The sequence below is a fragment of the Ceratosolen solmsi genome, unplaced genomic scaffold (genome assembly GCF_000503995.2).
Source record: "Ceratosolen solmsi marchali unplaced genomic scaffold, CerSol_1.0 scaffold48, whole genome shotgun sequence".
Lineage (NCBI taxonomy): Eukaryota > Metazoa > Arthropoda > Insecta > Hymenoptera > Agaonidae > Ceratosolen > Ceratosolen solmsi.
In genome coordinates this window covers 1,046,468-1,073,917 of record NW_011948440.1, presented here as the reverse complement: position 1 = coordinate 1,073,917, position 27,450 = coordinate 1,046,468, and the positions used below count along the sequence as shown (strand labels likewise).

The 27,450-nt window shown below is 33.6% G+C and overlaps 2 protein-coding genes across 2 annotated transcripts in view; both read right to left on the bottom strand.

Annotated features, from left to right (window-relative positions):
* Window positions 1-26,973, bottom strand: part of LOC105365624 (zinc finger protein 845) — a 74,797-nt gene extending 47,824 nt beyond the window's left edge. Inside the window, exons 1-4 of the mRNA XM_011503839.1 lie at window positions 26,650-26,973; window positions 23,596-23,772; window positions 23,108-23,426; window positions 22,638-22,818 (exon numbers count right to left, since the gene is read on the bottom strand). Of these exons, the coding sequence (XP_011502141.1) occupies window positions 22,638-22,818; window positions 23,108-23,426; window positions 23,596-23,772; window positions 26,650-26,781 (809 nt within the window). The 5' untranslated portion in view covers window positions 26,782-26,973. The remainder of the gene's footprint in view (window positions 1-22,637; window positions 22,819-23,107; window positions 23,427-23,595; window positions 23,773-26,649) is intronic.
* Window positions 15,047-16,720, bottom strand: LOC105365599 (zinc finger protein 2-like). The gene is made up of 2 exons (XM_011503809.1): window positions 16,431-16,720; window positions 15,047-16,388 (listed from the first exon to the last, which is right to left on the bottom strand). The coding sequence occupies exons 1-2, from the start codon at window positions 16,548-16,550 to the stop codon at window positions 15,183-15,185; spliced, it is 1,326 nt and encodes a 441-aa protein (XP_011502111.1). The 5' UTR covers window positions 16,551-16,720; the 3' UTR covers window positions 15,047-15,182.
* Window positions 26,974-27,450: the final 477 nt, after the last annotated feature.

Here is a 27,450-nt window from a genome sequence, read left to right as displayed (position 1 = left end):
TCAGCTCGACATGTACGAACTGCACATGCTTGCGCAAGTACACGTCGTGTCGGAAGCTTTTTTGACAAATGTCACATACGCAGGGCTTATTGTCACGCGTATGAGCTGCCAGATGCACTTTAAGGGACTGACGTAGGTAGAAACCCTTGTTGCAGATCTTGCAGTATTCGGTGAAGTCGCCGCTGTGCTGATCGCGCATGTGCGCTTTCAATAGTACAATCGTGTCAAGTCGCTCTTCGCATAGCTGACAAACAATATGCTCACCGTGAGCAGTTGTCATATGGACCTTAAGGTACTTATCCTTTTTGAATACTTTGTTGCATTTCTGGCAAGCGGCTGGACCTTCTTTCCTGTTCCTCTTGGACCGCACGGGGTTTCGCGGACGACGGCGCCGGTAATTAGTTGGTAGACTGCCAAATTCGAGGACACCGCAGTTCTTGTAGTGGCGAGCAAGCATACCCTTGGAAACGAAGAGTCGCTTACACATGTCGCAGTCGTATTTCACCATTGGTTCGCGCAACGCCGCTCGTGTACGTACTATTGACTTTTCCGTCTTATGGATTATTAGGGCGGAACGATCATCGAATGATTCGTCGCAAGAATCGCACTGAAAAGTCGTGTGTTCCTCGGTCTCCTGCGCCTCCGACGTCTCGTCCGCTTCTTCATCGCTACTCGAAGGCATTATCGAGGTAATTGGGGCTTGTGTATTGGAGGCTTGCACGTAGGGCTTCACCAAGATTATGCGATCCATGCCTTTCAAAACTGATTGTAGCTTGCACTGTCCGATCATGGACGATGCGAGTACTTTGGCTTCTGATTGATCAATGTCATATTCTGCAGCTTCAATTTTTCTTTTTCGCTGCAGGATCGCTGGTACTCTCGATCTCGTTCTCTTTATTCTGAAAATAATAATGAGAAAGGGATTATTATTCAATCAAGGTATTCCAAGGATTTTAAAGAGAGGTTTTGGATGCAAGTACGATTAACGTTTAATCAAAAACTGAGGACTTAAATATTAGAACTGATAAGTGCTTATTGACATTACTTTCTTTCTAAATTAATGCTCAGTTTTATTTTAAATGTTTAAGCGGTTACTTACTCACGATACTTCATATGCAGATGAATATTATTAATTTCATGATACGTGAAATGATTTTCAACAAGCCATTTATCGTTCAATTCAAAGAAAAAATTGTAATCCATTACATTAATATAAAACGAAATAAATTCTTTTTGTAAACAAATTTCACGATTAAAACTTAAGAATTAAAGTACCTTATATAATAATAAACTTTGGTTAAGTGCGATTGTAATTTCAAACTTTTAAAGTATGTTTCTCAATCAAGCAATTATTATACAAATCTATCACAATTGATATATATTCTAAATATTAAAAAAAGAAAAAAGAAAAAAAAAGGAAAAAAAAAGAAAAAAAGAGATTAAAAAACCAAAGAAAAAACCCAAAAATTTATAATATTTTATATGCAAAAAACAAAAATAACTTTTCTGCATATATTTCTATAATACGTGTTCTCCTACATAAAACATTTCCTTACCTGTGATATCAAATAAAATATAATCCTTTTGAAGTAATTGTTGTTAACTTTGCACACTCATCAATGATAATTTTAAATTTATGCTCTTCAATTAAAGCCAGAAATCGATTAAGATTTCATATTTCTTGGGGGCTTTATCTCCAAGAACTGATATATATAGGAAATAATCCAACTGCAGCTTTTAATTACTATCTTACTCTACATAAGACATAATTTAAGAACAAAACATTCAGAGAAGTGTCAAATAAAATACCTCTTCAACAACAATAATTTTATTTTATTTCTTATCTTTATAATAAATATACTTCTATTTATTAGAAAAATTTCATCGTTTTTATGTTAAGTCAGTCTTGTAGTTTTCGTATAAAATCCATTTAAAAGTAATTGTGTAGCGTTTACATTCAACAATAATAAGAAATTATTTTTTTCAATTTGCCACTGTGCATATGACCGTAATGCATAAAATCAGATTATAATTTAATTGATCGATGTTATTTGATTCGTTAATAAGACATTGAGATTAACAAGTACATTAATAACTAAATTGATTGTAACAATTATTGTATTCCAACGAATTAATCAATCGTTGTAAAAATATATTTTCCGTTTTTAAGAAATTCTAATAAAAAGCTAGTAATAATCTTGTTTAACACAGAAATGAAATATTCAATTGTTATACATGTACAATTTGAAATTTAACCGAATTGAAATTGAAATTGTCACAAGCATAATAAACATAAAATAGATTCAATTAATGTTCTTAAGAATTAAATATTTGAAAATATTAAATATGGATGCATACATATCGGAAACTATTTGACATTATTCATTGACTGAAAATAGTAAAAACCTTTCCTCTTTCAAATATATTTCAAGCATGCTAATATTATAATCTTATATTGTAAAAAATAAAAGAAAAAAGAAAAAAAGTAAAAGTAAAGGTAAATTTAATTGCAGATTTTTAAGATATTTTATGAATAACCATTATCGACTTTCTACATCGACTTTCTTTGTACAAACGTTTACTTTACATTAGATATTCGATTAATAATAATAATAATAATAATAATAATAATAATAATAATAATAATAATAATATCGAAGATTACGAAACCCGTAATAATTATTTACAAATATCTAACGGAATAGAATTTTAAATTTATATTTTTAAGTATATGCCTATTATACATAGAAATGCACAATCGATATATTTATGATTCCTTATCTCGAGAATGTACAAAATAGTTGGTTCGTAATTGAGATTATTTTATAAAGTAGTGATGCCGACATTCCCGATTCCCGACAGTTCATTGATCGCAAGATTATCACGCGATAAGAGAGAATTTTGCTTAGGAAAGGACGCCAAACCGTCGCAAGCTGGTCCCTATAATAGCTACGTTGGATTGCACTTGTGTTTTTTCAACCAAACATTTTGTGAGAAGCTTTTGTCGCAGTTCCGGCACTTGTACGGCTTGATCTTGGTATGCGTTCTTTGGTGAACGACCAAATTCTTCATCTGCCTGAACCCCTTGGAGCAGACGTCACATGTAAACGGCTTCTCGTCGCTATGAATTCTCTTGTGTATCTTTAAGTAATAGTTGCTCGCCACGGCTTGGCCGCACTCGTCACATATGACTTTGGCACCGGTGTGCACTTTCATGTGCGTCTTAACGGCATTTTTCCAAAAGCTCGAGTAGTCGCACACGTCGCAGGTGTACTTCTTGGGTCTGCCTTGGGGATCGTGAACAGTTGCGTGTAGCTGCAAGCTCCGTTTGTCCGCGTAGCTCGCGTTACAGACCTCACAGACGAAGGGCTTCTCGCCCGTGTGGCTTATCATGTGTCTCACGAGCACGGTTTTCGAGGCGAAGCCCTTGCCGCAAATGTCGCACCTGATCTCGTAGTCGTCGATGTGGTTGCGCTCGTGTTTCTTGATGTAGGTCACACTCGCGGTTTTAAAGCCGCAGAAGCGGCACTGGAACGTGCGGTTCTTGTGCTTGCCTTGGATGTGGTTCTCGCAGCCGTACTTGGTGCGAAACAGCTTCTGGCAGGTTTTGCAGCGATATGCGACTCGGTACTTTCGGCTACGCGGATGCCCGACGGACATGTGGCGCACGCAGTGTTTCACGCTCGCGAATATCTGATCGCATTGGCTGCACTGAAAGAGACGTTTTAAGATGCCCGAGTCCATGCGCACGAGGATGCTGCGAATGGGCTCCACTGCTGATGTTGCACTACACGCCATATCATCGTGGCCCTGGTTTTCGTTGTTTTCCATGTCTTCGTCAACAGCTTGATGATTAGTGCTTTTGAGGCCGACGATGGCCGTTGACGAGGACGATGAGCATCTACTTCGAAAGGTCGTTGCAACCGTTGTCACTGCCGACATCGTATTGTTATCGAAGGCTTCCAGCTGATTCAATTCTTCCAGTTCCAATTTGATCTCGTCTACCTCGTCATCCTCATTCTCTCCTCTTCCTCGTCCTCCTCCTCCTCCTCATCCTCCTCCTCCTCCTCCTCCTCCTCCTCCTCCTCCTCCTCCTCGTCTTCGTTGTTAACTCTGTACAAACAATCAAACAAAGGTTTATGGTTTTTTTTTCACGTTCGTTTGATTGAATGAGTGTTTTGTGGGTGACTTGGAGGAGGGATTATACTTTTTATTACGATAACTATTAACTTCGTATTTCTTTCTTTTATATAAATTGTCGTTGGTGTTTGGTGTTCGTGTCATGTTTTCTCCCTCTTTTTTTTTAAGTAGTGATTCAAATGTTTGGTTAATCCATGTATGTCGCACGTATACATGTAACGTTTGCCATCGACGATTCAGAGGTCTGTCAAATTTCTTGAATAATTAATCATTATTCTGGCTGTCTCCTCTTAATCAAGCAGATTGCGAAAAAATTAATTTTATGTCAGAGGACCGAAAATCAAGTTATGAAATTTGTTTCGTAAAGTAATTATGTAAAAAAATCACCTTAATTTTTTTTTTTTTTTTTTTTTTTTTAGCGATAATTTAAAGGAAAGTTAGCAAGATTACACAATCGAATTGTTATTTGTTATTATAATTGAACATTTCAATGTGAATACATTTTCATTGAGGAACTTTTATAATTCGTTAACAAGAAAATCACATTAAGAATTGTTTTTATTGAATGTTTATTTTGCTAAACATTGTTGCCAACACTAGCAACAAGATGTATGCGGAATCAATCATTAACTCTGCTACATTGCAACAATTTAATAATAAAATAATCATTTTGTTTCTTTTTGAATGTTTGGTTAAATAATTTTAAAATCATCAAGATTACAATTGATAATTCGTTCTCTTTGAAGTTTTTTTCGGTTTTCAAATTAATTACATCCTTATGCATTGACATTTACTTTAGGATGTTTAAAGCAAACATATTTACGCAAGTAAATATATTTAATAGAATCAAGTGCAAAAAGCATTTGTCTTGGTATAGTTTGTCTCGATTTAAAATTTGATAATATAGAATAATATTAGTATACTTTACAAAGCAGTGATCGTACATAAGAAATGACGTTTTTAAAATTACGTAATATTTTTAATTTAATTATAATTAGTATCTTATATTATGTAGCAATAAAATCTTATATTATTAGCAATAAAATGTAAATGCAAATGCATATGAAATGAAACTTAACTTTTATTTCAGAACTGAATATTATTGACTTACGGAATAAAAAAGGGCAGGTACGAGAGAAAATGAAGTCGCATTTTTAAAGATTGTTACTTTATTAAATAAAAAATATTAGAACGTAAAATTACAATATAAAGCATCTAACTAAATAGAACGTACAATTTCTTACTTCAAGAAATGAAAATAGGAATATAAATATTTTTCTCTTGTAAAAAGAGAGAAACTGGAATGGGTTAAAAAAATTTGTTTTAAATGCTCTTTATTGTCAAACTGCACTAGCAATGGAGTAAATAAATTTCAACTTCTTAAAAGTGTAAATAGCACGCATTTTGAAGTTTGAACAAGTGTTATGTACTCAATTCAATCACAAACAGTGCATTACAAGCTAAAAATTCTCTTTGAAATGTGTATCGATTATGACGTGACAATTTGTTCATCTTAATTTTTTTATAAAATAGATTTACGTTTCAATTACCACTATATAAGTCAGTGACTCTCGAGGAATGCAATAAAATCGCAGCGTACATTCAATGCACGATTATTGTACGTATGCACACGCGCCCGCACATATTTATATACATATGCATGCCTGCCTCTGTGTGTGTGTGTGTGTGTGTGTGTGTTTGTTTGTTTGTTTCTTTGTTTGTTTGTTTGTTTGTGAATATATGGCTTCTGAAATTCTGCATAGCCATATAGATAATAGTTCTATGAGTATTTATTTTAATTATATGTAAAAATTAAAATTCTTAACTACAAATACTTAATTACTCTAACGATTTAATAAATATTATGAGATTCATTTTTCAGATTAAATAATTCATATTTTGTAATGTTTAAAATACTATTACAAAAATATAATTATTTTTCAACGGCGGATTAACATAATTCACTAATTAATTATTTCATTTCATTGAATATGCAGTAATGATTTTTTTTCTTCATTTAACATTTATAATACAATGGATTAATATTGAATATTGAAGGCACATAAACATAGTAAATGTTCATCCTATATGATGTACGAACGAATGGATTTATCAATTTTCGGGACCTATTACTTTTTGTTCAATTTAAAAAAAAAGAAAAAAAAAGAAAAAAAAAGAAAAAAAAAAGAAAAAAAAACAATAAAACAATAAAACAAAAATTACGCCTATTTGATAAGTAATGGAATTTCACTTTACTAATTGACTGCTTGTGAATTTAATTGTGAATTTCAGAAACCAAATATTATGTTGAATATGTACGAAGCAGTGAACACTAATACGTAATTCTCGAAAAATTGCAATAAATGCCAATTGCGGTTTTATCAAAATATATCGTCAAACACGTTAATCTGTATCTTCAGGCACCGGTACAATGACTGTTGTCCCATAAGTTTTATAGAAATTATATAATTTTCAAAAACCTTGTATTAGGAACTAAGGCACAAGATTGTAATTTTCTCCATCGTTGCCCTTTCTCCGCTGAGCAAAACACGCTACAATTTAAAAAAAAAAAAAACAAACAAAAAACAAAAAACAAAAAACAAAAAAATTTCACTTACGATTTACTACTGAAGTAAATGTAAAAATAATTTATGTATTTTTTTTGAAAAATTTATTGATTTTAAAGCGATAAAAAAAATGTTGGTCTTTCAATCTTATATGATTGATATTTCTATTTTTAATTTTAAATAAATACTTTAGTTTTAAATAAATTAATTTATTTAAACTGTACATAATGTTGATAATCTATTTGTATTTAGATAATAATTTTAACAATTTCTATGTAATTGCACTTGTTATGATATTTCAATATTTTTCGAAAATAAAGTTCTGAATTATGTTTTACATTGCTAAACACAATTATACATAATAAATGAATCTACATAACTTATTATAATATTATAATATTTCCATTTTACTATCTTTCAAAAAAGTTTAAACTCTTATTGTTGTTATTATTATTTTTTTTTAAATTACAGCAGTATTCACCATAAATCGAAGTATTAAAGGGCACGTTACATGCACAATAAAAAAAGAAAGAAAGAAAGAAGTATCAAAGCATTAACTGCACAAAGAAAAGTTGAAAGAAATGTACTAGTATCAAACAATACGGACGGTTTGAAAAAGTATATCTATACACCTAAAACTAACTCACAGAATTTGCTATTTTAACGAGTCTATTCGAAAAGGCTCGGGCGCATTCTTATGATAAATAAAAACTTATTTATGTTATACGAGTTTCTTGTATAAAAAGGTAACGTAATCTCGAACATCTGTAGTCATAGTTTCTATTTTTCAATTAATTAATATTTTGAATATTTTTCTTCTTTAAGTTGTCACAGCATTATTAATGGTCATCTGTATATTTCCACTGACCCCCATTTATGCACTCGCCATCATTCAAGTACGCACTTGAAGAATAATCAACTGTTTTATTCACACATCAAAAATTAATTTGCAATTCACTTAATAATAAAACGTGACTCGCAATTTTGTCTTTCTCAACGAATATTTTCATAGTAATGTATGTATATATATATATATATATATATATATATATATATATATAATCATTTAGTGCTTTCGGCGAAAGATAATTTATCTGTTGTATAAATGTGATTACTAACAATTAATTACTTTTCCCTTATTATATACACATAGATATTTCCGTGAAACCGTAAAATAACCTTTTTCTTTTCGTGTCAAACGTTAAAACTCTGAAAGATACAAACGAATTACTACAGCTAGATTATTTTATTTAGGCGATGAAATCACGAGCGATAACTGTGCATCATTCACAATGATTGCAATGCCCATATGTCATTTTATCCTCAATTTGACTCGATTTCACTGCTTTAGTGTAATTTTATTGTCAAAAATAGACATCATTGCACTTATGGCGAAGTCAATATTATTCTTGAATCGCGAGATCCTGTTGTAAGATTATTTCGAGATGTGTAAAGTAAATTTTAAGCAAAATTATGATCTGTAATTACAATACAATTCCTCTTGTCGAGAAAATTTCCCATAAATTCGTAAGATTCTCATTGAAAATTTGTTTAATGAACCCAAACTTTTCCTGCTTATATATATATATATATATATATATATACAAAATACTTGAGTTACAGAATAGAGTTAATATAATTAATTTAATATCTAATTATACTTTTTAACACATATGTTCATGTAAAAAAATACGCGTATAAAAAAGCAAAAATCAGTCTAGTAGTAAATTTACAAAATTAATTTCGTAATGAAAGCTCAACAATTTTTTTTTTCTTCATAAAACTCAACTATAACCCATTCACAACCAGAAAAATGTTCACATTTACTTAAATACATAAGAGATTATAAGCCCAGATCTAAAAAGCTTAAATCTATCTTTAGTAACGCAGCTGCAAAATGGTTACTATTACACCCATACATAATCGATATATATGTACCTTAATACAACATAAATGTTTATCGATCAATCGAGATCATAATGGATTTTTATATTTATTTGCTACAAATTATTTTGATAACTTCTGAAATTTTCATATCATTTATTTTGTCTATAATTAATTTTGCCAATATAAACGATACACTTTTTGAGCACCATTGAGCAACAATCAAGGAATGAAATTTATTCTAAGTATAAATATACAAATTGTATATCTTTTGTTATTTCAAATACTCGATCGACACTAGAAACAATACTTATTTATTCCTTAAATCTTCAGCATTCATATACTACAATCATTGATCACATATCTTCATAATTTGAAAATATAAATGTATTTTAACAATCGAAATATAATTTCTGTATTTTACAGGGATTTATTTATTTGCTGCTTTTAAGAAATGACTTACAAATAAAATCAATAAATCGATATGTGGAGTCAATTTATTTTAACTTGATTTTGTAATAATATTTCATATTTAAATATTTACATGGTATTGATAAAGCATCAGATGCATAATGCAGCATGCAGGATAAAATATGAAAGTGAATATTCAATTAATATTCAATAAGCGATATATATACGCATATCAATAATTAAAACAAATTGATTTTTTTAAAATGAACATGTTTGAAACATGAAAAAATGAATATGTATGAATATTTGAATTTACTAAATATTAGTTGGAAATTATCTTTAATACACTTTTCATGTGCACTTAATTGGTGACTTTAATGTACATATTATTAGTTGGCAATTGAGTTTTTATTAGAGACGCGTTTATTTTTATATAGGTGCATTTCTCTCTGCTTTTAACGAGTGTAATAAATGATGTGCACAAAAAAGAATACAAAAGGGATATTAATAAAAGAAAATTTTCAAAGCATTACAAGGGTAGATAAGTATTTACGTAGCGAAACTATGATTACTCAATCAAGTTGCAAGAAATCAAAATTCATCGTAAGATTAATATTTCAAGTATTAAAATTTTTCTTAAAACAACAAATAAATCTCACAAAAAAAAAAAAAAAAAAAAAAAAAAAGAAGTACTTATAATAAAGCATTACTTTTGTCAATCTTGTAATTACATTGAACGTTTTGAAGCACAATTTCGTTGAATAAATCAATTATATTCATCAAAGCAATTTATAAATATATCTGAACTAATTGATCAATAAAAGTTCTTAGTTTGTATACTGTTTTTTTTTTCTTTTTTATTTCATAAGCAGTCAAATTACGTATAGTAGACGAAACTGAAAATCTTTTCTTTTCATGGATCGAATAAAGCTGATCGTGTGTGTATACTAATGAAATACTTAAAGCACTTTATTAAAGTATTGTAAATGTAAAGTCTTCAAATAAAATTGAAGTGCATAATGATAAGTTTATATTGAAATAAAAAGTCAATATCCTTTCATTTTTTTTCTTCTTCTCTTTCCTTAACGTACCCATACAATCTCTTATACCCATAGATTTAATTGACTTAGGCATCATCTCTATATAAACATACGCGCTAACGCATAAAATTGCTTATAACCAACGTCTTGAGCCCATGGAAGTCGTGTTCGAAAGATGCGAAGTGGCAAAGGTCACTTCGGAATATCGCATATAAAAACGTCACAAACTCTAATCTCCATCCAGTCACTTTCAAATCAATTTCAAAACAGACATACACGCACAGGACCACGAGGCTATCTTGCACAGAAATTGCAGCTGCGCTACCTAACGCCGAAGGGGCGAATTCGTAAGCGACCTAACTCGGTATCAAGGCGATAGTGTTGGCGTCAGGCTCCACGATAACCACTTGCTGATGCTGGTCAATCATGTCGACTTCGGGCGGCAGCAGTAGATTCTGCTGCTGCAGATGCAGCTGCGTGCGCTGCTCCTGCTGCGCCCTCGCGTTCTGCTTGGCGTGCGTTTTGAGGTGGGAGTTGAGCATTGTCTTGGAGGCAAAGCTCTTGTGACAACATGTGCAGGGATAAGGCCTGTCGCCCGTGTGGCTCCTGAGGTGAACGACAAGGGTCGTTCGTTGGGTGAAACGCTTGTCGCAGTGTGTACACTTGTGGGGCCGCTCGCCCGTGTGGGTCCTACGGTGGACGCTTAGGTAGTTCTGGGATATAAAGCCCTTGCCGCAGAGGTCGCAGACATGGGGCTTCTCGCCCGTATGCTTGCGCACGTGGACCGTGAGGTAGGTTTTGCTCGAGACCGACTTGCCGCACACGTGGCAGACGTACTCGTTCTGCGGTGCCACGTTCCCGTGGGTTCTCATGTGCACGAGGAGAACCTGCTTGCGGCAGAAACGCTTATTGCAGACCTCGCAGCAGTGTTTCTTCTGCGGTGGCACGTAATCCGGCTGGTGTAGCTTGGCGTGCAGACGCAGACCCTGCCTGTAGCGGAAGGTCGCCTGGCAGATCTCGCACTGGAAGGGCTTCTCGCGCGAGTGAACTACCTGGTGCTCTTGGTAGCTGTTACGCGCGTAAAAGCCGGTACCGCAACTCTCGCATTGGTATTTGTACTCGAGATTGTGGCGACGCTGGTGACTGGCGAGGTTTTGGCGGTGAGCGCTCGCATAGCCGCAGATCTCGCAGGTATAGAGGCGGTCGCCGACCACGACGCCGTTGGCGAGGTGATGATTCTGCTGGTGCTTGAGGGAGGCGGTCTCGTTGTCGAACGTTTGGCTGCAGTGCTCGCACGCGTACAGTATGATCGAGCTCTCCTCGGCGATCAGCTGCTCCTCGTGGTGATGCTGCTGGTGCGGATGGTGCGGCTGATGATGCTGCTGGTGGTGCAGCTCGAGGCCGGTCTCCTCGACGAAAACCTCGCCGCAGAGCGCGCACTGGAACATGCCCTCGGGCGAGACGACCACGAGCCCGTTGTTCGGTTTCTCGTTCAGGCTCTGCGCGGCAATGAGGAGCGAGGCTTCGTCCTCCGCACTGAAGACCTTGAGCTCGGCTTGTGGGTCCGTTTCGCCGTCTTGCGTCGGCAGCATCGCGAGCTTAGCCACGAAGTATCTGGAAAGAAAGACACGTGCTACGATAAGTCGTGGTGAGGTTTTTATCGCCGCTGAATTTGTTTGCTTTTTCCTCGGATCGATCGTTCCCACGTGCGTGTCAAGCGAGACTTATTCGGTTTCGGTTTTGTCGTCGGACGCTACGCTCACGAGTACGGGCAGTGCCGTGGCACTGCAGTACAATCGACGTCTTTCGGAGTTGGCGCACCGGAGTTAAGAACTTTTCCGACCCCGTTACGTCATTAAATATAGGTAATTTGTTGAATCGAGATTAATGATTCATTCACGCGTTTCGAAACTGACGTTATTAATTTAACGTGACATTTCATTATGTAATTAATTAACGAATGGTAACTGGTGAATGTTAGGCATTCGATTTTTTTTATATGAATTAAACGTATCCAGTCATTGGCTCGCTACATTTAAGTTTATTTATTGGTTTACGTATTAACAATCGATCATCGTTGGCTATATTGAATAGTTCTTAAATTATACGCGAGCATGTCAATACTTTTTATTTAATAATAAATTCACTCAATATTTCTCTAATGTCCGCCGTTACAACTGTTATTTGGTATTACAAATTATTTTTATCGTCTTTAAATTTGTTCTTATTTCATAAAAATTCTGACGTCAGCTACATCGAGTATAGACAGTATTATAGTACATAATCAGATTCCTTAACGCATTATTATTTCTAGAAATATAATAAGATATTGGCTATGTGTTTATACGAAAAATATAAATTCAAAGTAATCAAGCATCATATTAAGGATATCGATGATCAAGAATAAAATTACTTTTAAACAATGCTTTATTTATTACGAATTTTCTTAATGGAGAGTGAGAATTTTTTAAAAAATATTTTTCAATAATAAAAAAGCTATCGACGGACTTTAAATGATAATCATTGGATATTAAATTTTAGCAATCATACTTTAAATTTAACATAAGTATTTTTTTCTTTTTGCAAAGTTTCAATACGTTCACATTTAAATAAACTAATTCTCTGTTACTACAATTCATTTAAGTTGACAAATTTGTATGATAATATAAAGTTTATTCGAAGAACTTTAGTATAATTTTGTATTAATGTTGAATTATGAGAATACTGCTTGATGTCAATATTCTCAAATACAAATTTGGAATTTTACTAAATTATATATATGCAATTCTTTTACAACAAATAGTTTCATAAGGATCGAAAGTTTATTAAAATATAATTTCCATATTCATTTTAAAATATTTTTTAAATGTTTAAAGAGAACAATATTGTTAAATAATAATAAAACAAATTATTTTTATTACTGAAGAAAATTACGTACAACTTAAAATTGTGGGCAATAAATCGAAATAAATTGGAAATATATCAAACTTTAGAAGCGAAATGGGCAATATATTTGAAATATATCTAACTTCATAAATAAATTATAATTTTTTTTTTTAATATATGAAAATACCTACCTGCATATATACCCACAGTTTATGGTTATAAGATGATACAGAAGTAAGATACTGCACATGTTGAATAGTTGTTGGAAAAAAAAAATAATAAAATCTTTGCATTTTGAATTTGTAAAACTATTGAAGATACATAAATATGAATATATGAAACAAAGTAATGTATTTCTGCACCAGATGTACGAAAAATTGTGTAAAAATAGATACATAAAAGAAATGAAAAGTATTATTATGAATTTTAAAATTAAAAAATTTGAATTGTGAATTTGATTGATGTAATGTAGAGAAAAGTACATAAACGTAAAGATGTATTAAAAATATCTTGAGGATGAAAATTAATGTATGAAGATTATTTTTACAATTTTTTATTATCATTTTAACACGTTTTACATATCGATTACAACAAATTAACTCTTACCTGATGAATTATAAATATTCATTTATTCTTCATGTCAGAAGTTGCTTTAAATAAATAAAAAAAAAAAAACTAAATAAATTATGATTTTGTGAATTGATAAATTCAAATTTTCGAATCAACTCTCTAAGCTCGATAATTTTATTACTAATCACTTAAATTGATTACATTTAAGATTTATTTATCGCATTTATATCGACTAATTAAGCTTAAATATTAAAAACAATAAAAATTATTTTGTACAACTACATAATCAATATTCTGCTTTCTGAATGTAAGAATAATTTTTTCAACAATTTAAACTTTGAAATTAAATAGCAATATAATAATTTTCAATACCGTAAAATATAAAAAAAAAATTACAACTACAATATAAATTTATATTTTATACTCATCATAATTATATTACAGTATAAAATTGTTTTAAAATTTCTTAAATATATAAAATCAAAGAAGCGACAATAACTTGTATAATAAATTATTTAAATGACTAAAACACAATTTCTATTGTAATATTATTTTGTGATTAGATTCTTAAGTAACCATTAATATTTTTTAAATTACCTTACGAAAAAACGTTTAAGCGTATTTGATCTTAACATCTATTCTCATATGTATGTATGTGTGTATATATATATATATATATATATATATATATATATATATAGATAATTCATTAATTTAATTTTATTTCAGCAATTTTATATAACTAGGTCATATTTTAATTCTATTAGTTGACACTACCCACTACAAGTAAATTATTTCATAGTTTTAATTAAATTAAAATTCACACCTAGAAATTGAATTGCTGCCTAATATTTATTATCAATATTTGCATTATTATCCCAAGATGGGTATAGATGGCACTTTTCGATTAATTGTGAGTACAGAATTGAGTACTGCATATCACTTTTAGTAATTTGATTAAAGGCACCGCAGAATTCCCTGATAAATCCTGAAAGGATTTTACCGAGCATAGTAATTATTTTTTGTATTTAAAATTTTCTCTCGACAATCATTATATTTCTACATAAAACTATATACTGCTTTCACTTTAGAATTTTTGTTAACAATATTTACGTTCTTACGTCCAATTTGATTACCTCATATTGTATTCGTATACGTAGAAACGATATATCACAGTGACTGTATTCGACGATACCTTCCTACATTAAAAATCCGAGTATCCAATTTGACACTTAGAAATATCTAAAGCTATTTTGTTTTTGTTTTGTACCTTCATTAGTTAAATTTGGCTTCTACAGTTTAAATTTTCGTATAACTTTGTATTGTCACAGTATAGATAAGATATCACGCCACTGTCTTCCTCAAAATAATGCAAAAGTGTCAAATATATTCACAACGTTCAATAAATAAAAATTTGATTTTAATAATAATAATAATAATAATAATAATAATGATAATGAATATAAACTTTCCATTTCCGAGCGATGTTTTGAGAAACTAAAAATCTAAGCAGCAGTGTTTGAATTAAGAAAATTATAAATTACCCAACAATGTTAATTGCTTATCAGCTGCAAACCTAATCCTAATCAGACTACTAGCATCGAACAAACTCCCAAGAAAAACATAATCCTAAATGACACTAGAAAGTGTAAACCTTCGCCAAACGGAGCCTCGTTAATACTTCTTAATGCTTCTTCATGTGATTGAGCATGATGGTACGAGTGACAAAGCCCTTGCCGCAAAGTGTGCAAGTGTAGGGCCTCTCACCCGTGTGGTAGCGCCGATGAACCGTGAGGGTCGATGCCTGGGTAAATGATTTTCCACACATGGCGCATAGGTAGGGCCGCTCGCCAGTGTGTATTCTCTGGTGAACGACGTAATACTTGCGATGCGTGAAGCCCTTGCCACAAACGTCGCAAATGAGCGGCCTGGAGCGGTGTACCGCCTTATGCGAAGCGAGCGACTCGGCGGTGGGGAACTCCTTGGCGCAGGTCTCGCAGGCATACGAGGCGTTGTTAGTCTTGCCGTAGAGGACGCTGCCGGTGCTGTCTTTTCCAATCGGTATGGTGGCACCAGAGACAGTGGCGTTGGTGTTACCGGACCTCTCGGGCTGCCCGACCAGTGGTTTATGCGTCTTCGCGTGATGATTGTACAAATTCCGCGTCTCGAATCTCATGTGACAGCGCGAGCAGGAGTAGGGCTTATCCTGACCAGCGACCGTTTCGTGCATCTTCCGGTGCTTCTCGAGGAGCGTCCGGTAGCGGAAACTCGCCTGGCAGCGTTCGCAGGAGAAGTTCTTGTCTTGGCTAGTAGACACGGTCTGGTGAATCGGTCCCCCAGTGCCACTCGTCGCTTGGTAATGCGTCTGACTGGGATTCGATGCGTTCACGAGATTTGATGAGCCTGTCTGCATCCTGGACAAGATGTGAGCAATTTGATGTTGTTGTTGTTGTTGTTGTTGTTGTTGTTGATGTTGTTGTTGCTGCTGTTGCTGCTGCGGCGGTTGTGATTGATGCTCATTAGGTGGCTTCATGTGACTTTGCGCGAGAAAAGTCCTGGAGCACACGTGGCACGTAAAGCGCATCAATTGCGTTTCACCGACGTCTAGCATCTGATCGACCTGCTCGCGATGCGGATTATTCATCTTGATGTGGTAAGTGAGCTTAACGCCACAGTTGGGGCACAAATGCGTTTCCGTCAATATTTGCACGTGCTCGTGGTAGGCGACCTGATGCTGTTGTCGTTGTTGCTGCTCTTGCATCGAGATCAAGTGATGCTGACTAAGCGATGTCGAGGGCGGCATTTGTAGGCTCGACGATAGTACGGACGCATGAGAATTGAAAAGAAATGGCGACTGCTGCTGAAGAATGTTGCAGCAGCCGCCGCCGCCGCCGCCGCCGCCGCCGCCGCCGCCGCCGCCGCCGCCACCACCACCACTGCCGCCGGCTCCGGGGAAGTTGAGTTCGTCGTTTTCGGATGTCGGGGACAGTATCTGACGAAGCATGCCAGAGAGGCCACCGAACGTCTCGTCTCTGCAAAGCGATAAAATCATCCCAAAAACATTGACGACGCCACGAAATCTAACGGGGATTTCAAGAGCCCAGACAGTGTGTAAATGTGTAAATGCACTCAGAGTATTTTATGTTTTAAGACTATGCATTACTAGGTAATTTCCTTTATTTTTAATAGCTCATTATATAAGAGAGATTATCACGGCTTTCAGTCGATGGCCTCATAAATATCTAAGATGTATTATTGATTTATAATTAGAAGGACATTTGAAAAATTAATCATCGATTTTTTTATTACAATTGATTGCATTCATAATTAATGTATATTTTATACTCTCGTTTGTTAAATCAAAGAAAATTTCAAAAGAATTTAGCAATAACTCGCATTTAGCAAAATATTTGTTAATATACCTTCTCAACTAATTACGATCCTATAATTCTACCGTTTTAAGGGAAAGTGCGATCTTTTAAATCAATTATTTCAAATGTTAATATTAAGATTAAATCCTAAAAATGAATATTATAGATTTTCTCAATATAGTATTAACGAAATTAATAATGACAAGTTTTAAACTACCTACTATTCAAGTTTTAAATATTTCAACAGAAGCATTTTTATAAATGTATGCAGCAGTAGACGTTTTCAATTACTTATGAAAATTATAAAAATTATTTTTAGCAATAAGAAATGCCTAGTTTCTTTATAATAAAAAATTTCAACATTTTCCATTTGAATGATCGAAGAAAACAAAAACATTCTAATTATAACGTAAGAATAATTGTATAAAAAAATAATAATAATAAATGTACACAGTACTTCGATATCTATCACTTGCTCTAAATTGAAAACAAACTGATCAATTTGAAACTTCAATATCTTTAAATTCTAATATTTATATTACATAACTTCATACATAAACATAATTCATTAGTCAAAAACTTTTTAAACCAATTAGGCACTGTTGTTAACTAAAAAAAAAAATCATTTTAATAATTCATTATTTTTACTTTATAATGATGCAACGAAAGAATTACTTGTGATAGTGCAATATTTATTCGAATAATTTATTTTACTATATTTTACCAATGATTTGTCAATCTATGTTATGGAATTGCATTTATTCAATTCTATTCTAGTAAACTTCAATTCAATTCTATTTGTAATCCGAAATAATTGATCTAGATGTATATTTTTTATTTAGCACAAGTAAAATTAAGCCATTTAATATCAGTAACGGTAGTTTTAAGAAATGCAATTTTGCAAACGATTAGTTTAGCTCTACAGTCTAGTATTCTTAATTCTTCTTTACGATTATTTATCATTAATAATAGGTTCAAATTCCTGCAAAATGTTTTCCAATGCAATTGAAATTTTATATATATTTTTTAATATAACAGCATAATTTTTTGCTTTTACTATTCTAAAAATATTATTATTACTGATGCTTTTTTAAAATACGGTTAATTAGTATTATCAATATTATTTAAGTCGGTATGCACTTTTAATGATGAATTTTAGCTATAAATGTAAAATAATTACTTGAAATTGTATGTCTTTACAAGTGTATATTAGAGGCCATCGAAAGACAGGAAACCGATCACTTTTACGTAAACTTTTGAATTACTAATTAGGCATATAATAAAATCTGAATAAAATCGGTGCCATAACTGTTACTAAAATAAATTAAATGTTTTTACATTTCGTTAAATATAAGCAATTATTTTATACTGGTAGCAAATTAATAAAATGGCTCATATAATATATATGGAATATAACTTAACAGTCCTCTGAGTGCAAACAGTTATAGTGCAGCGGTCGTTGGTAGCTATTGTTTTCAGCACTGAGAAAATTAGACTTAAAATTCCCTCCTCCCCTCTTCTAAGCCTTATAGTTGTACATTGATGCGAATATTTTATATATTAATTATTGTATAATGATTACAAAATTAGTATATTTAAACTTATTTCTAGTTAGATTAATCGTTACTCATTTATTAAGTGAAAATATTAGCAAAATTATATTTTATAATATAAATATATTACTATTATTTTTTTATTATAAATTATGTAGCAAGTATTGTTCAAGCTTAGTACTGAATAGTACTGAACGTAGATTTAGTGTTTCAAAAATGGAATACGGTAAATATATAGAATACAACATCGGCTGTACATTTAATGAGATACTCTTCTACTATATGTTCTCGGAACTTATTGTCTGCATTGTTAAAATCAATAAATTCTCATTTATATTGCATAGATTATTCGCTTTATTGAAAAGAAGAGAAAAAATATTAATTTCACCAGTATATAAATGTAGCATAAACTTGTTAAAATATGTTATTACTATATTTTTTAGATTACGTGCTTTCTTCTAATTTCTATAAATACTTTTTTTCTTAATCAATAGCTATGGCAACAAAAAAAATAAAATCTACAAATTGTTAAATACATCTTCGAATTGCACAGCATTCGCGTTTATCTGTAATAAATTCGATTAAAATGTGCACAAGTATTCATTATTGGTAACTGAATCTGTTAAATGTAATATTTATCCGTTATACGATTATGATTAAATTTCTCTACTTTATAATTTCAACGTAAATAAAACATTGTTTTTTTACCGTCAATAATTATAAGAAATATTTCAATTTTAAATACTCATTCTACAGCGTATTGGTATACAGTTGCTTGTTTATACGCACAGTTCATTATAAAAATATAATTACACGCACACACCCGCACCCACACCCACACACACACACACACACACACACATTTATTTATAAATATGCAAAAAAAAAAAATTTGTTTCATATTATAATCCATTTTGTAAAAAAATCTTATTTTCTCAGTGTGAAAAGTATTCTTGAAATTTTTTTCACATTTCAAGAATACGCAACTTTAACTGCAATAGTAAAAACAAACTAAGCGAAAGTAAGAATTTGGTAGAATTTGAAATATTTTTTAAATAGAAAATAATAATATTACTAACAACATCATGTTAAATAAATATTTTAAGGCACAAAACAAAAGTCGATGTGATTGTTAAGCATAAATTTTTAACAATGTGAATAATTTGTACCAATAGAGCTTACCACTGTCATGCATTAAGAAGATTTGTTGGACTTTTTACAAAGCTTTGTAAACTTTGAAACAAACAATGAAGAACAATGAGGCAGAGACAAAATACATAAAACAGGCAGATTCGTGTGATAACAGAGTTTCAATAAGACGCGAAAACTCCTCTAAATAAACTTAGAAATAAAAAAATGAGTGATTACATTTTTTCAATTCCATTAGTTCAATTGTACCTCACAAAATCACATTATACATGTACGATATACAAACAGCATTGCTTGTGTGTTCTGCGAAGTGCAAAGTGCTTTGGCATTGCTTAATATTATTTATAACAGTCAAAAATATTGTTTTCCTTCTAATATAATTTGAGATAAATGTTTATTACGAACAAGCCGATTATCAAGCTTAGAGAGATATTATTCGTCATGGTCAGTCACAAAATTTATTTATTAAATAATGTGTATTTCATTTTTTAATTTCGTGAAGATTTTATTTACCTGTTTTATTCTTTTTCTGCACCAAAAAGAAATTTTATATATATATATATATATATATATATATATATATAAATATATAGATATATATATAGATATATATGATAATATGACGACTTAAAATTTAATAAATAACTTTCTTTTTTTGGAAGGAGTAGAGGAAATTGGATACATATATTTTGTTAGTACAAATTTTTAAATAAAAATGCCTCACCTTAAACTTTTGTATACGATGTAACATCATCTTGCCCAATGATGATGAAAGCGATGAACACTATCAGCTTTGGGTGTTGACTCTCAAATCATATCTTCAATTTACAATAATATATTCACACTACACTCGCGATTGCATATTGCACACTTCGATCGACAAAATTCATTTCAAATCGTAAACTGTATTTCGCTATCAATTTATTTGACTAAACGCAATGTTTTAACATTACAATCAAATATAATTGAAATGCTGAAAACGTTTTAATAACCTATTTATACTCGAAAACTCTTGTCCAACTTTCTGTACAAATTATACAAAATTAAAAATTGAAACAAGACGAGCATAGAATATATCACGGAAATCATCGTTTTGTTCGAATACACGTACGCTTAAAAGATAAAACCCTGAACGATATGGTTCAAATCTCGTAACAATTTCATCATCGATTTAAAAACGAAATTTGCTTTTTCTTGAAGACAGAAAAATAAAAAAAAAAATGGAAACGGCCTAGAAAATATTACTTTCCATAAGAGCCACACGGCTTTAGTTGTAAAGGCAAACCATAAGCCATTTCATACATAATATATGGGAAATTGTGAAAGTGGTGTTTGAGACACAAATTTATTTAGTCATGGGAGATCATTGCATTGAATGTGAAAAACAGACGTACAAGCAACTCACTTGAAGTCATCACAATTCAAAGCATTGCAATTGCAATAATCAATAAGTAATTTGAATAATAAATCATGGTAAAATAATAAATGATATATTATTGTAATATAGTGAAAGTTTGTAAATACGTTTATATGTTTGAATACATCTTACAGCTACATAAAAGAGGAGATACTCGCCTTTTAATTATGTAGAGTTGGACCAGAGACCACAGCTTCTTGACAGCATAATCTTCATCTGCAGCTGCATTTTTCTCTTCATTTAATTTTTTAATTTCTTTTCAAATACACACTTTTTTCTTTGCAAGTTGTAGCAAAGTTAACAAAATTACGCCATGATTTACGCGAAGGATTTGCTTGATTTCATTGTTTCAAGTCTATATATATAATATATAAATACATAAAAATACATAATATGTATATGAATGAGCAGTGTCTATATACGCATACATACCCACACGCGCGCGCACGCACGCACACACACACACACACATATATAGACACAAATGCACACGTACGTACACACTATATGTAAATATGATTTATATAAATTAACTTGTTAAATTAAATAATGTATTTTTTAGTAAAATAGTCCTGACGTCAGAGAACAACCATCGATGTGTTAATCGAGTACTTTTATTTTTACTCGTTTAGAACTTGTAAAATATAGTGTTTGGCATTTTTACCAGTATATGGTCGTAATACCGACATTAAATTCGTTATAACGCAGCGCGTAGCAAAACTTATGTAGTAGTATATACGATTTTATAAGCCTATCGATCGTCAGTGATGTCTTTTGATCAATGTTGATCAAGTGCGGCATTAGTGCCTTTACGTAAGCGTGGGAATGTTATATCGACAACATGTAAACATTATTTGTATTTTGAACAGAGAGATTTTAAATTTTTTTCAAAATAATACAAATATCATTGCGATAAACGTTAAAATAAAACCGAAGAATAGAAAACCACTCTGTTCAATTAAACATGTAATATCTAATGCGGTACACATTTCCTTGAAAAATGTTACTTTCGTATTTATTTATTGAAGTCATTGAATAAAATGCAATAAGTTTTCTAATTCATTGAAAGGTGTACCAGGTACATGCTTTATGTGTACACATAAATAATAACTAAGTATACAGTAATTTGTTCAAATGTCGTTTTTGAATAATACTAGCTGATTAAAATCTTTTTAACAAATATTAATCATGCACATTGTGAAATTACATATACTCAAATTACTGAATACTCATAGTCAAAGATGGTTGTGGATTTAAGTGTGTGCACTTACCTTGTGCAAATTTGCACCTTACCAGAAAACTGATTGGTGACTAACTCTATTCTATTGAGATAATTTTTCAAGATATTTAAAATAAAAAAAAAAAAAAAAAAAAAAAATTCAATTAAAAAAATTCCGACTTTTCCAATCTAATAAATGCTTATATGCAGATCCTATTCAAAATGTGGGCTATTGAATTTTTATTCAGTACAAAAATTATTTCTCAATTATAGATTTAAAAGTTATGTTTACTACTTTGAATTTTAATAGAGGCCCATTAGCAATAAATCCATTAAAAAAATAGAACAAATTAATTATTCAAAATGTTTGTGTACACCACAACACTGCATCTTTGACTGCTTTCAATGTATATATAAGTCAGGAACTTACCCAGTTTTAGGATCACCATCTGCGCTTTGAGGCATTGATATTTCAGAAATTTCTGAAATTTTTTGCTGTTGAAGTCCCGATGGGCCAGCTTCATCACAAGGTATTGCTACGTTTACAAATGTTGTTGGCTCCAAGGGTCGATCACTTTGATCTTCTTCAGTTTCTTCTTTAACTGCTAGGCCTTTAACATTCAAATTTGAAGTTAAATAATTTGTTTTCCATTTATTTTGATGCATACATGACTGAAATTACACGGTCTTATTCCTATGAACATTATTTTATACTAAGACAGTCCATTAATTATTTAGTTGAATATTTAATGCAACTTGTCTTTGTGAGTCAATTAAGCATATTTATGGACACTTTATTATAGTATTTAAACTTCAGTATTAAAATTATAACATTGATAAACAAAATAATAAAATTATTATCATTTATAAATGCAATAAAAGTAAAATATTAAAGGCTACCTTCTTCGTTGTCACATCCCTCATCCGAGTTATCATCTTCCTCGCTCTCTTCATCTTCTTCAACTAAATGTACAGTAGCTTGATTTTGAGCAATTTGATCATGACTCGTTTGTGTACTTGAGCCTGGAACTGCTTGAACCGTTTGTACAGTACTTGTGGTGTCCATAGGAACCGTGGTAAATTGTTCATTTCCAGTGGGCAATGTTATAAGAGACATATTGTCAATTATGCCTATATCTATGTTATTTTGATGCCCACCTACTTGCATTACACTACCATCTAACCTATTATCACTATTCCTCTCCTGTTTCATCACATTCTGTAAAAAGAAAAGAAACCTCTGTTACAGAAAATACAATACAAAAGTGATTCCTTATTTACATTTATTATTTGTTATTTATTAAATAATATTATATTAATATTATTATTTCAAAAATTGTATTTCGATAATTAAAGTAATAATTGTTATTAGATAATAGTTTACTTACTGAGTCGAGGACTTCTGTTACATAACTCTGGTTATCCTCCAGGCCACCAACCTCACCGAGCCATTGCAATAGTTGTTTCTCAGCATTTGCCGTTGTATTCCAAAACTGATAAAATAATTCTACTTTATACACACAATCATCGCATATCTTCTTAGGCAGTTTGTCTTCACGTGAAACCTGCAATATAAAATATAATTTGTTACATAAATAAATAAATAAATATGTATATGTATGTATGTGTACTAATATATCATCCTTTTTATACACCGAATAACATAAATGAGTTGCTGTTTTTTGTATTATTTATCAAACGTGATATCAATGAAATATAAAGTATATTTAAGTTTTATAAACGAAATGGAAAAGGCATATTTTTCAAATACATGTATTATCCGACAATTTTAGCACTTTACGAATATAAAGAAGTTACTATCAATACACTTTATTGACATGTATACTATTATATCTATTAATAATAAATTAAGTAATAATAATTTTATTAAATAATACATAAAACCTATTAACTTTTATAACAAATTTGACATGAATTATTTCTTAAGGTGAACAATGCATAATACAGGTAATAAAAGCAATATTATACATGAATTTACAACGGTGACAAACCAACAACTTTTTTTATTAAAAATAGAATTTCAATTATTTCTCATTTTGCAGTTATTCTTATGGTTTCCAAAGGATAAGTATATTAATATACTTAAAACAATAAATATTTAGATAATAATGAATCTACATTGGCGTTTCTTAAAAAATGTTTCGAACTGGTGACTGATAATATTTGAAGGTATGTTGAAAAACATCTTTGTCACATTGGGAATAAAATTTTTTTATAAATTTAATGAAAATATTGTCATATTTAAGGAGGCTTTTTCCTTTAATACATAACACGAATTCGGCGAGCCGCAGATGGACTGAAAGAAGCGGCAAGTAAACCCGTAACGCAAAATGGTGGTAGTGGTGATAGTGGTCTTCGCGGCGGCGGCGGCGGCGGCGGCGGCGGCGGCGGCAGCGGCGACTGACGAGACAAGTCGACTCAAGTCTTTCGAGTCTTTCAGGTTTGAGTGTCGCCGATGCCACCGACACTACCGATGCCACACATGTGTGCACTCAAAAAAAAAAATAAAATAAAAGCATTGCGTACTGACATAAAAGCCAGACAAGGTAGATAGATGGCCAGTGAAAAAGAGAAGAAAGCCGATGGAGATTACAGGCGATTGGAGTAGAAAGAGAAGCGGGCTTATGCATACACGGGCGAGTGAGAGGGAACGAGAGAAAGAGAGAAGGCATGGATCGATTCGGACTCGAGGGAAGAGGAAAGCTGCCCTGCCAATAAAACCAAGGCACATAAATGCAATATGCATGCATACATACATGCACGCACGTACTATGCACGCACGCACACACACACACACACACACACACACACACATATATATATATATATATATATATATATATGTGTGTGGTGTGCGTTCGCGCGTGTAACGTCGATGTATGTAGGCCTGTACGTATGTGCATTGATTTTTTTCGCCATATTTTGAAAGGGACTATTGGATAATAAATAGGCAACACGTGTTGCGCTGCCGGCTTCATTTTTGCGATGAGATTGTTGAGAAGCTCCTCGCAACGCAACAACAGGCTCACGAAGCCAGACAAAACTCAACGTCGTCGTCTCTCGACATTAAGCGCGTCGCTAATGCAAAACCAGACTCGCAAAACAATAACACGAACGATTACACTATCTTTATCGATTGGGGTTTTATATTCCGTCGAGACCTGTGCTTCATCGAGCAAAAAGTAAATATTGACCTGAAATTAAAAAAAAAAATGTATTCTCATAAATAATGTAAGAGATACGTGTAACGCATGCCCATGCTCACGCACATTCGAGCTTTAGTGTTAAAAGACCCAGAGGATATTTAATTTAAAGTATTTAAGACTTTAAAGGGTTATTATTGCTGCGTGCGATGTCGATTTGTGCATTACACGAATCTCCAGGCTCTCGAAAATGTAATTCATAGCTCTGTGGAAGTTGACGGGTACACGCGAGGTATAAAACTTTTAATTAAAAAGAAAGGTAAATAAAGAAGTGTAATTCAAGGATCTCGTGTTTCGAGCAGGACAAAGGGAAACACGAGAGAAGGGAAAGGTAGAGGAAAAGCCGAAGGTTCGGTTGTTCGGTCATCCTCCCACTCTTTATCGTGCGACGAGGACGGCAGATGCGCCGAGCAATGGCGAAGATAAGGTCCGAAACGAAACGCCGCGTAAAATACAAGGTTGGACTGGTGGGACTGTGGTTCGTTGGACGGGAGGGGGGGGGGAGTGCGCGAGGGAGGTGGCGGGCACGAGCAGTCCATAGGCACGTTTTATAGAGTGATTTGTTGCTTTTATGCGTGACATTCTTAGTAATCGAAGGAGCGGAGGTAAAATACTTCCTCCCGAGAAAGTACGAGTGGGCGCCGCATGTACAATCGCGTAGGAGTGCTTCTGACGTCCGCTCAATTGTAAAAATCACCTCTCCCCCGCAGATGGTAAAGTAATCGGTACAGCAGCAGTAGTAGCAAGCGGCAGCGGCGGCAGCATCGTTGACGAAGTCACGGGGACGGGCGAGGGATGGCGAAGAGTGGGAGGGGAGGGAACGTGCTACTGAACGAGCGAGTGGCTAGGGCGCGAAGGGGGGAGGAGCTATAAAACCGCCAGGGTAGATCGACCGACTGGCACCAGCTAGTAAATGTCAAGGTCATGGCTCCTACTTCCACGCGAATATCATCCTTCTTTATGTGAAAGAGTACGAAGAAAGAACGAGATAGATAGAGAGAGAGAGAGAGAGAGAGAGAGAGAGAGAGTGAGTGAGTGAGGAAGAAAGAGTGATAAGAGACGGGACGAAAAAGGACGCGCGTCTCGAATGCGATGTCACGGCTCATCGACGGCATTATTGTCAGACATTATTCGCCTCGGAGAAGAGAGAAGCTTTGGCCGCGGCGACAAAGATGGCGGAAAAGCGGTCGGGTGCACATAGAGCCGAGAGAGGCTTACCTTGACCGGCAGGCAGGCGGTGATCTTGAGAAATATCTGGCGCACGTCGCCCTCATCCTCAAATATGGGCACCGAGACACGGTCTTTAACCAGACACAGCCTACAAAGATCGAGGTAGTCGAGGGACGACATTTTGGCCCGCTGAGCGCCAGCTTCGCCGAGCGACGTTGCCTCCTTCGTCCACGCCAAAGGCCCCGCCCGCAGCGAGCCAAAGAATCGCCTCGGCGAGCACCCGTTCGATAGTCCGCGGCCGCAATGAACGTCGCCGGTCCGCCGCCGTGCCGACCAACACGAAACCCACCGTCCAATTCGACGGTGGCTCCACCTAGCGACACCCGCTGCCGCACCGACCAATGGCGACGTGGGCACGAACGGACTCGGTGCTTCGTCCTGTTAAAGCCACGCTCCCATTGGCCGAGGCGAGCCCGTGGTAGCGCTCCAGGCCTGACCTCTCTCGCCGTGCGACGTTGCCATATGGACGGGACCGCGGGTGTACCCCACCTCGTCCCACTCAGTGCCGTTACGACAGATCCCGACTCTTCGCTGCTTCCCGGTACAATTCGGCTGCCTTCGTCCCAGCATTGTCGGCGACTATCGATCGATCGACGCTCAGGGCGAGGCGACGTTGTCACATTGCGCGCGCGATCCTCCTTCCTTCCTCACGCTCTCACCTGGGCGGCACGTTTGAAATTAGGGTTTGTAAGCAAGCGAACTGGACTCACGGTCGCTTATACAGCAAAGTTATTACATGAGTCTTTGAAGCGAGTTCCAACCAACCACCCACCTACCTATGCTTATTAT

What these genes read in the sequence shown, in the direction of transcription:
- LOC105365599 (XM_011503809.1), bottom strand. Translation starts at nt 16,550, where the DNA reads ATGATTTTATCGCTTTGCAGAGACGAGACGTTCGGTGGCCTCTCTGGC. An exon ending in CCGGAGCCGGCGGCAGTGGT is followed by an intron (nt 16,389 to 16,430) that starts GGTGGTGGCGGC and finishes GGCGGCGGCGGC; the next exon opens with GGCGGCGGCGGCTGCTGCAA.